General features: G+C 38.1%; 1 protein-coding gene across 3 annotated transcripts in view; it reads left to right on the top strand.

The window, feature by feature from the left end:
- The window catches only part of MTUS1 (microtubule associated scaffold protein 1), a 129,230-nt gene that overhangs the window by 41,853 nt on the left and 72,219 nt on the right, over positions 1-15,158 (top strand). For all 3 annotated transcript variants that reach the window (XR_012628683.1, XM_074866300.1, XM_074866301.1), the window contains exons 3-4: positions 1,075-1,273; positions 12,100-12,273. Coding sequence is in view for 2 of the 3 variants with exons in the window: in XM_074866300.1 (XP_074722401.1) it covers positions 1,075-1,273; positions 12,100-12,273 (373 nt within the window). In the remaining variant the exon portion in view is untranslated. The remainder of the gene's footprint in view (positions 1-1,074; positions 1,274-12,099; positions 12,274-15,158) is intronic.

Below are 15,158 nucleotides of genomic sequence, written 5' to 3'. Positions count from 1 at the left end.
CAATACAGAAGAAAGTAATAAATAATATTTATTATAATAACTAATTTAACTTGAAAACCTAAATAAACATGAAGGCTGGTCTGTTTTAATTCTAAAGTCTTTCAGAACTTGCATTCTGTTTCACTCCTTCCTTTTGGTGCCAAGGGTTGGAGAGAATGCTTTTAATTCACCCCATTGCGAAGATGGAAACCTTTGTGATATTAATTGTTCTGCTGGTACCTGGAAAATCAACAGAGCAAAATCTGTAAAATGCGCAGTAGACCAATCAGCTGGACTACACTTAATAACTAGTCTTCTGAAAAGTACAGACTAACTTCTGAAAATGGAGATTGGAGTCAAAACTGGAAAGTGCATTTATATGACAAAATAGCTGCATATCATCTTGAGTCACAGAAAAGCGTACGAAGAACTGCGCGTTATTATGTGTTTACCTTTATAGGCTTAACTTTGCAGCTTGAGTGGTCATGAATTTGTGCCTGTATAAACTGGAGCAAGAATTTTGTATGAAAGGTAGATGAGTGCTACATATAAACCAGTTATTTTAAACCTGTCCTGTGTCCACTCCCGATTTGTTTTATCTGTGTCACCTGAACGTGAAAGACTTTAACCTGTTTCTGCATTGCAATGTAAGACCTAGACCAGGAAACCTATTGTAAGGGTTGCGATGTTTCAGGTAGTACAGGACAACTAACTCCTCGGTGTGTTAACTTGTGTAGTTGCTTGATAGAGAATTCGTTTTGAGATAGGTGCAGTCATGTAATTGAATGGCTTAATTACAGTTTGGGGAGGAAGAAGTTCTGATGTAAAATGACCTCTGTAATCTCTTTAGTGTGTTTGTCATTAGGGATTAGCTTCAAACTAATAGTTTTTTGTTACTGAAGGCCATTCAGGAGATGATTCTTGAGGTTCTGAACTGCAGATGTGTGGACAATGTGACAGTGTACAGCTAAGCATAGCCCTTACCTGTGTGGTCAGTATTTCATTACAGATGCTGGAAAGGGAGATGATAGCTTCTCACAGTGGTGGTGTGTGGGGTTTTTTGTTGGTTTTGCCTTTTTTTTTTTTTTTAAACAGATGCCTTCTGTGAAAGATGGGACAACACAAGGGAAGAACATACCAAAGAAAGGCCCAATCACACTACGAAGTGCATCAACTCCCAAGGCTGTTAAAATGGTGCCATCTGTGTTGCCCTTGAAGAGGGGATGTGAAAATAAAACTATCAGCACAATTAAAGCACCTTCTCACAAAGGACCTGTTCTGTCATCAGGCTCTGGTAAGAGAGTTCTCCACTGGAATGCTACCACATAACCAGTTCCTTAAGATACCGTATTTAATGTACTTTCTGACAGAACTTTTATGATAATACAGAGCTGTATTTTTGGTGCTAAATATGATTCTAGCTAAATAGCAAATTGCTGAGGGTTGGGGGGGAGGGCAGATTACACCTCATCACTGTAAAATCTCATCTTGTAAAGAATGCGTTTAGGAGGGGGTGGTGCTATTAGAAGAAATAATTTTTAAATATTATTATTTATAGTTTGGTTATATAACAGTACTTTGCAGAATTATAACTAAAATTACTCAAAAAGATGTAAAAGGGAAGAGGAGAAAATACAGAGCTCAGGTACAAAGCATTTGTGATAAGCTACTGTATGCCATCCCAATGGGAATGAGCCCTTATTTCAGGACATAACATATTTTGTTCAACCTAATTTTTTAGTACAGGTCTATACTTCCTTACTTTCTAGAAGGGGGAGAACATAATTGAAGGAGAGACTACTGCTTGAGCTGCTAATTAAGCTCAGACTGATTAATACTAAGGGCAGGGGAGACAATCTCATGTCTTGTCTGTAGGCTGCTGTTCAAATCTGGTGACTGGAATCTGCGTTCTGTAATTGTATTGGAGAGATTCAGAAATGCTGTTGTAGGTAGGTTATGTGCTTGTTTTAACCAAGTGCGGTAATATAGCTAACTGCAAAGGTAGCCTGGCTATAAATGACTATGCTACAATACACTGTAATTTGAAAAGTGTGCACACCCATCTATACCCAGTAAAACCTGTTCTTTTTTTTAACCTGCTCAATCTAAGATTATAAAAGAGTCCAAAATACTACTTAATTATATACAGTTGGTGAAGCGTGATAAAATCTGTATCTGTAGTCCCTTATGGGCTGAGTCCCTTAAAGAAAGTGGATATAGGCTATTCTCTGAACTCGAGCCTTGCTGTGCAAGGGACTTGCTCAGTGAACTAGGTACGTACCTGTAAGCCACCAGTTTCTTGGAAGACTCATCACCTCTCTAAATAGCAATTTAGAGCTTTCCTATCTGTAATTATGGTCTTAGAAGAACTGAGATAAATACAGATACAGATGTATATTTGTCCTCTATTAATCCAGAGTAGATTTATGACACGATCACTAGAAATAAATGTAAGCATGACTAGGCTATAGGACTACTTCCCTTCATAAAAAAAAAAAAAAAAAAGAAAAGAAAATCGGATACAGTTTCAGAAGAAGCAGAGTCATTTGCTGTTGAAAATAAAAACATTTACTCTCCAAGTTTCTTTAGCTGAACCCATCACTCCTTATGTTCAAATTATGGTAGTCAACAGAATACCTTCCAAATTTTTCCTGTTGAAAAAAGGCTGCTTACAGTAAAAGTATGAAGTAGCACCTCAACGTTTCAAACTTGTGCTATAATCTGACAAGACTGGAACTTTAATGCTGCACATAAGAACTTTTTCTCCGTGCCCTCTCCCCAGGCACCCTGTCAATGCCCACTGTTCCCAGCACATCTTACCCTTCATTTTGCTTATGCAATGGTTTGGTGCTACAAAGTAGGATTTGATGTGTTAAACTGTTATCAGGTTAACTTCCCCATTCCTTGCCAAGGGAATTCTTAATCATGGTTCCTTGCTCCCTGGTGAACATAGTGCTGATGCAGATCGGAGGATGGGAGTACATGGTGGAAGAAGCAAGGATGGGGAAAGGTAGGAGTTATTTGGTATGCTACCATAGCCTTGCTGTATTACGACATCACACCTTTCAGGTAAAACCCTATCTACTGCTGCTTACCCCATGTGTTTTTACAGTTTTTGAAGTAAAACTGTGCATACACTTCCTGTGACCAAGTGGCCGCTTGTAAACCGAACTCAATTATCTGTTTTACCTAAAGCCTTCCTGTAGGGAATAACTATTTCTTCCCATTAAGTCATTTGAACGTGTATTAAACTTGTGCCTTGATATAATTCCAGCAGCACAGATAAATAATTCAGTAACTGCACAGTTGTTTGCTGTCAGGATTTCTCCAGACTACAGACACACTAGCTAAATCCAGGATGGAAAGGACTTCTGAAGGTCACCTAGTCCAGCCCCCCCTGCCTGTAACTGGGTCAGCACTGAATTCAGACTAGCTTGTTCAGGCATTTGTCAAGATGAGTCTTAAAAATGTCCAAATCCTAACGACCTCATTGCTTCCAGAGGCGCTAACATAAATGTGGCTAGTTCTTAACCAGTTGCTGGCTGTATCTGGATCATTGGGCAGGAAGACAAGTAGGTGTAGTGAGTCCATTAAATACTCTCAACAAGAGAAGTCATGGTATAGCTCTGTGTCATCTCTCAGAAGCAGTCCATCTGTCCAAAATGTATTAGTATATGTATTATTCCCAGAATAATCAAGAGCTTCTGAGCAGTGGATTGTATCGTACACTGTCATTATGAGTGGGAAGTGGGAAACTCCCCTACGACCAAGAAATAAAAGAAAAAAATTCCCTGTATAAAGCACCAATTATAAGATCCTTGCAACTTGGTAAGAGTTGAGATTTTGGTAATATTTTTTTTTCACTTGTAAATGTCTGCTAAGGGAATTCCCTGATTCTCTCCTGAACAGGAGGCAGCAGAAGGAGAGGAAGACTTAGCTATGAAGAGCTCAGTCAAGCCTCTTATGTGTAATTGAAACTATTTGGGGATATGAAAGCATCAGAAATATTATAGCTCTACTTACTGTTAAAGACTTTCAGAAATTTAATGGAAGCCATGTAAATCATCTTTGTAACCAAAATGTCTTTCACTGTCTGATAGTTATTTCAGACCTTTTGGGTATGATTTTGTCTCTGATTTAAGTCACTGATATGCTATTAGCAGAGTTAGTTAGGCCCTGTGCTTTACTAATCTTTTCCATGAGTCTAATCCAGTGGTACCTCGTCTTTCTCCTGCTAGTACATTCATAGCATTCAACTAGAGTAATGAAAGCTTGGGTAGAGAGAAGCTTTACAGTCTGAATTCTGTGTTTCTTTTAAGAAGATTTTGGACAAATGGGACCTTTTCCTTAGGAAAAGTTGATCATACTGAGCAACTTTTCCAGTGTTCTGCAACTGACTGAAGCACAGGAGATATAATTCCACATATACTATAGGAAATATATTGAAGTTGCACTAGACCACAGCAGGTTTAGTGAAACTTTGAAGTACTACTGATTTGCTTGTTAGTTCATAATTGCTAAATTCCTTCGGTTGAATTTTGGCTTGATCTTACACTTAAATGTGTAATTCAGAGAAGCTTCCAAAGATAAAACCACAACAGACTGTGATAGATTAAGACTGTGTTGATTATGGAGTGTTCTTGCTGTTTATTACACAAAGAAAGGCTTTTCAGATGGAAAATTGAAACCAAATGGTTTCACTGGGTTTTCATACAGCTGGAAACGTATAAACTCTGTAATCCAGGACTTTTTGGTATAGCCTTTCACAATACTAGTGAAGCAGAACCAAAACAATTTAGTTCCAGTAAGCATTCCCAGAGTCCTTGAATCTCTGTTCTGACACTGAACCAGGAGCTAAACCAAACATGGTAACTGCAAATCACTTTTCAGCTTGTAGCATTCCTGCTATCTACCATGTGACTCTTTAGTTGGATTGACATGCTGCCAAGAGGAAACAAAATATTTTAAAAGGCAAACATAACTTCCAGGTTCTCTGGCCTGAAACAGTCAGGACTTTTCTCAGAATTTTGGAGTGGAGAGTTACTTCTAAGGGTATCCACCTACTTTCTCATGAACAAATCTGAAGTGCAGACAAAAAAGGCTTTAAATTTAGTTTTAACCAGTCTTTTTAGGCTTTCTTCTTTTGCAGAACAGCCAGCTGCTTTTATGGATTATAAAAGCAGGTTCCTCATACACTAATTTATCCAGGATCGTTATTTGTCCTTATGAGTGCAGATTACTTGGTCCCCTTTTCCCTTTCTTTTTAATACATATGTAGGGCTTCATTATAGTAATTAAAGCTTGTATTAAAAGTGAACTTAAAACTCCCATATTCCCCTTCAGAGAGGTGGGAAGGAGGAAACCGATACATGGGTCTCCATGGAGTTAAAAGGTCTGTAGTCTATAGTATGACATAAAGCTTGTCTATTATCCCTCTTTGGTCATCTTCACCCAGAGAGCTCTACTGCGTACTGACTCTGTATCTCATAACCAGTTGTCTTTTAATTTGCAGTGTAAAGTAGGGGGAGAACTTACCCAATGTATCTGAAAGGACTTTTGTCTAGCTAATCAGTTTGTGAGAGTTCAGAAAGCAGCATAAGTTGTGAGGGCTTAGGAGCCTTACAGGTCATCCCTTCTCTGATGGCTTGAGTTGGATTTCCCTGGTAATGTTTCCACTCCACTTTGCCCTCACTTCCTGGCCATCCTCAACAGCAATGGTTTGCTGGAAGCTGACTGGAGCAATTTATGTACTTGTGCCAAGTATTGACCTCTAAGCCTCTGCCCCAGGTGTTGGTCATTGAGGTACAGAATGGTCAATTCACAGTTTGAAGCCAGAAAGGAGCCATAAAATGATGTAATTTGACTTCAGCTTAGTTTGCTTTTAGCTTTGGCTACATACACAAGTAGAAGAACTTGCTATAACTTTGACACCTGTTTTCTTTTGTTTCTTCTCATGAAGAAGGAACCCTCACCATGGGGTGGATACTGCTCATGTTTTGCAAGCCTTAGATAGGGTTCAGCATAAAACCACCCATTTGGAATACACTATTTCCTATTGAGTTTTGTAAGTCGAGTTGAACACGAGAAATGAGTAAGAGCAGAAGAGTTTTTGTTTGTGAGGTAATGTGGAATCTGTTACGATTAACGATTTCAGAGCAAGTTAGTTGATCTATATCTGGTTTGCTATCCTTGGGTATGGTCCTCTGAGCTTTTGGGGGAGAGGGGGGGTGTAGGAAACGTTTGAAGATGAACTTTTTTCCGAAGTATGTGGTATTTCCAGTGAATAATTCTATTGACTCCAGCTTCCAGAAGTGAGCATTTCATCTTGTCAGCTTTGTTTCTGGTGCCATCAGTGACCATGCTTAGGGAATTAAAGTTTTCACATAAGTTCCCAGACTCTTTACAAGTGATTTGTGACTAGCCCCATCGGGGTTTTAATGTGTTATACCTGTAGCAAGAAGCATGATCATACTTGCAGAGACTGATACTAACAGTTGACAAATCAGTGCTGTCATAAATGTGGATGCATCTATAAGAATATTCTCCTTTAGGAGTGAGGTGTGCACCACTTCCCTGCAGGGGAATTTCTTGGTACCTAGTCATTTACTTGCAAGGACATGCTGATGTGTCTTCACCTGTACTGGTTAGTTCTGAATTCTCTCAGGGTATAGGTAAAGAAGGAAAGAAATAAGAATCCTTGTCTTCCTGAAGAAAATTATGTTTTGTTACAGTGAGGTTCCTTCTTCATGAAAGAAATGCACGAACTCCTGCAGCAGAAAACTTAAAATACTTGTAGATAATGTGGCTATAAAAGCTGCAAACTATCAAAAAATTCTTAATGCATAACATGAAGGGGTGTGTGCTATAAAGAGCTAGACAGTAATGAAAAGCATAATTGGTTGTGGTTGGTAGTTTTCTTTTGCCTCAGCTTTCCTTGTACATTGATTTGACTTCTCCTTGTGCCCACTACTAAATGGACAGAACTTTCGAATGACTATGTTAAAGTTAGCTGTTGGGGTTTGTTTGTTTAAGTCAGGATGCAAACAGTTTATGACAGTCTCCTGGCAAAGCTGGAGCGGACAAGCTTTGCCACCACTGTGCAGCTGCCCTGGGAAGCTGGTGTAACAATACCTGCTGTCTGGACACTGGCTCTGCTTGGGGTCAGAGGACATGACAGCATGACTGTGTGGACGTGGTCTCTCATGGGGCTGCTTTAGTTCAGTCTACAAGAGGAAAAGCCTAAAATTGAGTAAATCCAGCAGGCAGCATGAGGGCAGACAGTGCTGGAGGTGGGAGAGCAGGTGTGAGTTCAGACTTGAGCGTGGGGACTTTGAGGCTATTTCTAGGTGCTGGAGAGATCATATGCTAGGATTTGAGTCTGAGGGAAGATGGGAAAGGGATCAGACGATCATGGAAGGATTTAACTAGGAGGAAGTCCATGACATTTCAAAACTGGGCCAAATAGGAAGCAGAGAAAGTGAAATTTAACAGTAGAAATACATCAGTGTTGTTCTTTCCCTCTTTCTCCCCATAACTGAAAGCTTTTCTGACAGTGGGAGCATTTGAGGGAATGAGAAGGGTTGGTTTGGTTGTTGTTAACTGTTAATATAATGCTCTGTAGCACTGATGATCAGTTTTCTAGTTTTAGTCGGAGTTGCACGAGGAGGAACACATGAATACCTACCAACCTGGCTGTAGGCAGCCTAGTTATGTTTTTGGCACTAGTTTGCTGATGATTCCTTGATACCTGTGCCAAAGAGGAGCACTTTCCTGAGGATTGTGGGTGAATGGGAACAATACTGTGGAAATCTACCTCAGATGGGGAATTGGGGCTTGCATTAATATGTAAACTATTCTCTGATCAGCTGATCCCCTAAACAAATAAATCTTTCTCATGTAAATTTTCAAGACCCAGCAGTAACGTAATATTCTGTGTTTGTCTGTATTTATGTTTAGCAGTTCAGGCATTACTAACAACATAACATAACCATGTCCTGCCTTTGCTTTGGTAATTTTGATAATAGTTTGAGACTTCAAAAGGGAGAGAGAACTAGAAAGAGACTATCTGTTGATCTTCAGTAGAATTATTGAACATGCTGTAACCACTCTTTATTCCTCAAAGAAACACTGATGTACGTATAGCATAATATAGTATAACTAATACTGCCGAATGGCTAATCGGGCAACCTGGGGAGCTTGCAGCTGTCAGAAGTCTGTTAATATTGCTACTGCTTTACAATGCCCAAAATAGCAACCATAAATGCTCTTATAACTGTGTTACAATCATTCTGCTGGTAACAATACCAAAGTCCAGTTTGTCTTTCCATGATTTACTTGCTCCTTTTCAATAGGTGCCAAAATAGCATGTTTTCTTGAAGGTTTACTCCCTTTGCTTATAAAGACCTTGTATGGTAGGCTTAGACTGGGCTTTTTCATCATGCTTAAAATTATTTTTTTTAAGAGCTAAGAAGTTTATCACTTCTAAAATAGAGCCCTCTGGATTTTTAAACTTGCAGGAAAAATCAGAAAAGCCTAAGAAAAAAATCCAAACCTCAACATATTCATGAGATATGAAATGCCAAACTGTTAGCTTTAGGGTTAAACAAAACCAGCAACAACAAAAAGCATCCTTCCAAAGACTCCTTTTGCACTTAGTCTGCTATAAGTTTCTGTTTGGGAGAGGCTTTGAAACATTGATTTCCAGATGTTGTATAGCTCTGTGAATGCCAGTTACTCAGCGATCAGTTCTAGATGTGAAATGTGTCAATATGGTTTGGAATGGTGGATGTTGAACCTCAGAATTGGTGAATATATATTCAACTTTACAGTTTGCCTGGTGTCAACAGAGTCCCAAGTTCACCACTACTAGCATATGTTTATTCTTTTAATTTGAATTTTTTAGGCTCTAGTACTATTTAAAGGAAGCCTTAATTTATTCTTGACGATAACCACCTACGAGAGATTCATACAAGAGGATGATTATTTAAGTAAGGATATGAAATCTGACCAGCACTTCTTGAAAAATGAGCTTTGTTCTTTGCTTATTTCCGTTCCAATACAAGAGATACTGTAACATATTTGAAGTAATGCGGTTGTTGCATAGAGACTTTTTTCTAAAGAACTGCCAACTCATTACTTCACTGTAGAGGAATGTGATATTTCTAGTATTCCACTTCAGTAACTAGATTAAGTACCTGATGAAAGCCTGTTACTTTGATACTATTGCTTGTTGTCTTTATAGTAATGGTTTACTAAATATCCTGCTTTTGTGCTTGTTTCCAGTACTTTTGTTTATGTATGATATCTTCCTGCTTCTGTCTTGAAAACCTTTGCATTAATAGTGGGAATGGTATTTATAAATATACTTTGTAAAACCATTATTGTTACTCGAAGTAACACCTAGAGTAGTTGCTTAATGATCTTGTCATGACTTAAAAGAAGTTCTCCCTCAAGCTGGGCTTTTGAAAAATGTATTTGAGTGCTTGAGTAATTACTTTAATAGAAGCCTTATAGGAAAGCACTGAGCAGTAGAAGAACTAAGAAAAGAGCAAAGGTCATCTGTTTGACATGCTTCTGAAGCTGAACATCCTAGAGCTTGTTGTGCTGGCTGAATGGGTTTGGGTTCACAGCTGGTTTGGAGCACTGCTGCGTTCCAGCATCTGCAGAGAAGCCGGGCTGGCTGCAGCTCATACATAGGGAACATGGTGTACGAGAAGAGACCTGAGCATTTTCACATGCTTGCCTTGACCCCTCTTGAGTGAAAGTCACTGTGAAGAAAATGGGATTTTCTTCCTGTGCCTTTTGAACTGAATGAACAAGGCTGGCACAATAGCAATCAAGCGTGCTACCCTCATCTTTAAACAATAAAGTTCCTCTAGCTGCTTGTTGAAATGTAAAACTTTAACTTACTAAGTCATAAAACTGTAACATGCAGTGTTTGTACAGCAGCCCTTCTTTTATTTGGTTTGCTTCTGGGGTGTGGGGTTTGGTTGGTTTTTGCACCTTGTATTGGTGAGAGGCTATTTAGAAAAGAAATCTCTGACTGGTCTGGATTAATTACTTTTCTGGTATGTTGATCCATTAATGAAACAAGGTTTTAGAAAGCAATGTGGTAAGCTTGATAAAGCTGTCGGAGTTGTTGTATGAAGTTCAGATGTCACAGAATTTTTAATTATTCTTTTGTCAAATGCAAATTATTTCAGATATGTTGTCTGGAGTACCATGTTTCAGAGGTGTTTTCAGTAAGTGTGAGCTTGTGGTTTGTGTTCTCATAGCATGACAGGGGTTGGATGCTCTTTATGAGTTGGATATATTCAGGTGTCCATTGCAGTAACTTACTAAAAATTTTAAAATATGGCTGATAATTTTGTCTTGGAGGTTTAATACCAGGCTACGGCAAAGCCATATACAGAGTCACAGTTCTGCGTAGTAATGCCAAACAAGTAATAAAAGTGCGTCTCTGAAGAGAGGTCTGATGTAAAGCATGTTTCATGACTCATTGAAGCTTGTGTGTTATATTCAGTGACCAATATCGTATAATATCCTAACGCATGTTTGGTATATGTTGTATGTAGGGTTTCTGTTTTGTTACTGAGTTGATCTGAACTGAGGGAAATAGCTTGGTCATACCTTCCTTTACTAGTGCTGTTACTGTTTTTGCGTACCTGATACACGATGTTTTGAGACAAGAACACCACCTACTGTTGAAAAGCAGACACTGGGTGTGTGTTTTTCTTGCCTAAATCTTAATGTAATCCCCTTAATGTCGTGTTTTCATGGTCTTGGTGCAAATTGATGGTTTATTTGGTCGTTGGTATTTAAGAGTGGAGATCCTGTAACAAAACTGCTGTTGAATAAAGTGGAATTACTAGCTAATTTTGTCATATTTCAACAGTCACTTATATAGCTTAAGCAAAATTGATACATGATTTATAGTGACAAGAATAAAGGGAAGAGTATTCGCTTTAAATAGAAACTTGATTGTTCTGAGTCAAATCTGAGACACTGTAGTAGTTTCTTTTCAAGTAAGATAAACTGTCAGACTTGAAAATAACAATGACATCAGAAGTTAAGATATTTTGTAAAATATGTTACAGTAACAAAACATTTTTTTTTAAAAAATGGAAGTCTGTTTTTCATATCTCCATTTTTGGTTTTGTACAAAAATCAAAACCTCTTTTCTGTAGTTATTCAGAGGACTGTATAAAGATCTCGATGTTAGAGCTGACAGGAGTCAACTTGGTGCTGGCAAGACAAGTCTGTGTGCACGTAACTTCCTCTGGGCCACTGTAGTTTTAATCTGGGTGCACACTTTTCAGAAATAAACTAAAAGCTTAACTAAAAAAATTTCTTGTCGAAAGTGTAGTTGTGTTGTTAGTAGTACAAGAGTAAGCTGCCATCTGAAGATGGCACACCTGTGTCCTATATAGATACTCTTCCTATTTGATTAATTTTGCTATTGGACATTTGTATTCAACAAGCTCAAATGAAAACATCAATTAATGCAAAAATGTGCCTGCACCAGTTGCCCTTCAAGAACTTGGTTCCAGGGAGTGCTGTTTAACTAGTTCGGCAGAACTAGTCAGTTTTCAGTATATTATGTGAGTACAACACAATTTGATACTCTGCTGGTGCTTTTGTCCTTGAAAGGATATTATCTTTTAGAGTATTGTGGAGGGGGGTGGGGGTGGGGAGGCGGAATCTCTGCTTTGAGGGCGGGAACAAACAAGAGAATCTTTCTTGGATTGTTTTTGAGCCAGAGGTTATATTTTTATGGGATCACCAATACAGCTAGCCATAATACACAGAGGTAGGAGAATGCAAGAAAGACTTTTCGTGCATGCAAATGTCTGCCTTGAAGGCCAGTCTGTAAAGCTCTTGATTTGTTCCTGAGGTCAATATGCAGGTAAAACAGAATTCTTTAAATCCTTGGAACAGTTTTTCTGCATTTACAGTAATTTTTACTCTGTCAATATGAGGTACATTAAGCCTTTTTATATGTATTTTTAATGGGTAAATCTTTTTACTTGTAGGCTTATATGTAGAAGAAGCAATTGTTTAAGCTTCTTTCCCAACTCCTTTTTTTCTTTTTTCTCTCTCCCCCTTTCCCTCAACTGACAGGTATAGGATCTTCGCCAAGAGAGAAGCATGCCTCCCTTAAAAATTCTCCAGTCTCCTCCGGTAAACAGCTCGCCAAATCCAAAGTGTCTGTCAAAAGATCAGTGCTTGAGAGAACACCTAGCATCTCATCAGTCAGCAGCACTCAGAGTGAGCGAAGTCTTTTCAGCAGTAATTGTAAGTATCTGTCAAGATTATGGGTTTTAACTCATAGTCAGTATCAACAGCTTGTTAGGAAAAAAATCCCCTTGAAGGGAGTCCTGTCTGACAAAGGCCTGTGTTAATTCTTATTGTGCTACTTATTATTAGTTCTAGATCTTACTCTTTTTGCCTCTTAACTTACAACTTAACTTCTTAAGACATGCCACCTGAAGGAGCTTTGAGCCTTGGAATTTGGTTTGAGTAGAGGTTTCAGTACAGCTCCTCTTCTGCCCTGAAATATTACAAAACCAGCGGGTTTTCTTAAGCAAAAGTTTCCTTGTGTTTACATGTAGTGTAACAAGAAGTAAGTCTGAATGGTTTGCCTGTCATAATATTTGGAACGGCATGTCACAAGTTTTTGATACTAAATGCTCTTTTTGAACTAGGTTATAAGTGCTTTCAGAGTTTTAAGACAAAATGTGTAGATGAGATCAAAAGCAGGTAAGTGAAACTGCTTTTAGAAGGTAAAACGTTGCATGGGTAGACTTCTGTAACTTCTAAGCATCGGTGTATGACCTGAACCAAATCCATCCTGATTAAAACTAGGGAGAAAAATAACAGAACTTGCTTTGATTTGAAGCTCTGTAAAGGATCTGTACTAGCAGTTGTAGGAGTTCTAGGGGTGAAAGTATGAAAGAAATAACACACAAGTGACTGTCTGACACATTAGTATTCCTGGCTATATGTACTCAAATGAGTACATTGAAATATCCTGTTACTATCACATCATCTGTTACACCTTGGAGACTGGGCAAAGGCCTTTCCTTTATGCCAGATGTCATCTAAATCTGTCTTCAATGGACTGAAAAAGAGAACTGTCATTTAACATACATCTATAGTTTATGTATGCGCATATGCATGCATACATATGTAACTGAATTTTCTCTTGTTCTTTTTTTTTTCCCTGTAGTGCCTTCATTAAAAAACTAAAACCTAATGCATTTCTCAAAAGAACATGTGTAATAAAATATGCAGTGCATGTTACTATGACAGCCATGTTGAGTTTTGCTGTTCAGGTTTAGGACTGTATCTGGAATTCTAAGAAGCTTTGTTCTCTCTTCATTTTACTCTCTCATGTAACAAAGAAAAGGGTCATTGCTTCATAACCAAGAAGTGTATTCAGATTAAGTATCCAAACAGATGACTCCTTATTTAGCCTGGTTTGCTAGCTGGTTTAATCTGTTTTGTCCACTGCCTTCAAGCTTACAATTTTTTCCACTCCGATTCACAAAGAGCAAGCAAGAGCAATATGAGAGGTTGAACATGGCTGCAGTCTCTTTGGCTTTAAGCTTGCTTTGATCTTTTTTAAATGACTGTACCAGGAGGACTCCGCAGTTGCACAGAAACTAATTTTTCTCCTATTATTTTCATCAATTCTACACTAACACCACCGATTGACTCAGGAAGCCACTGTGATACTACCTTACTGACATTGCTGGTAGTGGGAATTTACAGCTTTTGTATTATTTCTTTGTTAGCCACGTTTACTGGGAAAAGAAGTAGGTTGTATTCCTTTTTATTTCTATTTTAAAGCATGTATTTTGTGGAGGTTGGTAAATTTATGCAATATTCTGACTTGCTGATTTTCTGTGAGATGATTTTTCTTTAGTTAATTTCTTACACTTAATGGGAATGATTTATGTCTGATGGTCAGGTTTTGTGACTATAATGAGTTTAGGTTATATATAATTCATATGTTAGTAAAGCGAAGTCTTTATGACTTTGAATCAAAGTGGAAAGAACTAATGAATTTACTTTGTACTCTAATAGTAAGTACAGTGCTGATCCTGTGTTCCAGTCTTTCAGTCTACTATACAATGTCAGGGGAAAAAAAAAATCTGTGTTTCTAAACCTAAAATGTTTTTATTAGATTGGTGGAACACACAAAGATGAAAATGGGAGGTTTATGCTGTTGAATGTAATGAAATTTATGATAACCTATTGTGGTCCTCTCAACAGCATTAAATTGACAAAGCTGTTTGGCTTGTTTTGTTTAAGGAGTTTGCCTTGTGTTAGAGGAGCAAAAATATACGAAGAGAGGATTTCTCCTGCTCTGTCAGTTCAGCCCTTTGTTTTGGGATGCCCTTGGACGGGTAATTTCCTGTGGTAACATTAAGGATTTTTTTTGTCTAATGAGCACTTGAGTGTTATGATTCTTTTCTCTAAAAAGGCTTAATACTTGAGAAGTTTGGAAATCATGAAGTTTGAAATCCTGTTGTTAATAAAAGCATATTTTGCATGCAAACTGTTAGTTTGAGCAGTGAAAATTTGGGGTTTTAACAGAGAAATCATCTCAGTTTCAGTGCTGAGCTGAAAGTACTATCTTTTGAATTTACTGTAATGTTTAAACTCTGAGGTTAAGAACAAGATTCCAAACTTGAATTGCATTAGAATAATTACATATAAAGGAAATAGTGTTTCAGAAGTTAAAAAGCTGATTCTAGCAGTTGACCTGGAACTGCATTTCTGTACAGTAAATATTTCACTAAAAATCTTTTAATGAGTTGAGTTTTTAAACACTTTAGATCTTAGCTGGGGTGAGATCACTTCATACCCGTCGATCTTTGTTCAAGATTGCAGTAGCTACTCTATGAATAACCATCTTTGAATCATACAGTGACCAAACTTTGCAAATTTACCTTTTTTTCTGCATGCAGCCTGATTAGCTGACCGCAGGCTTCCAGTAGGACAATGCAGTGCCCTAACTAGTCCTGCACCAAAAGGGTGCTCACTCACCCAAAGTGTTACTTCCATGGCATGCTTCTGGTTTAGAAGACAGTAGCATAGCAGTTTGTAAGCAGTTATTAGCTGCTTGCAGTGAACTCTGAGCAAAAATCCTTAGTTTAATGTTTTACAGAAAA

Source organism: Strix uralensis, chromosome 4, assembly GCF_047716275.1.
Source record: "Strix uralensis isolate ZFMK-TIS-50842 chromosome 4, bStrUra1, whole genome shotgun sequence".
NCBI classification, from domain to species: domain Eukaryota; kingdom Metazoa; phylum Chordata; class Aves; order Strigiformes; family Strigidae; genus Strix; species Strix uralensis.
Note: the sequence above shows the minus strand (reverse complement) of the source record. Positions and strands in the feature narration are given on the sequence as shown.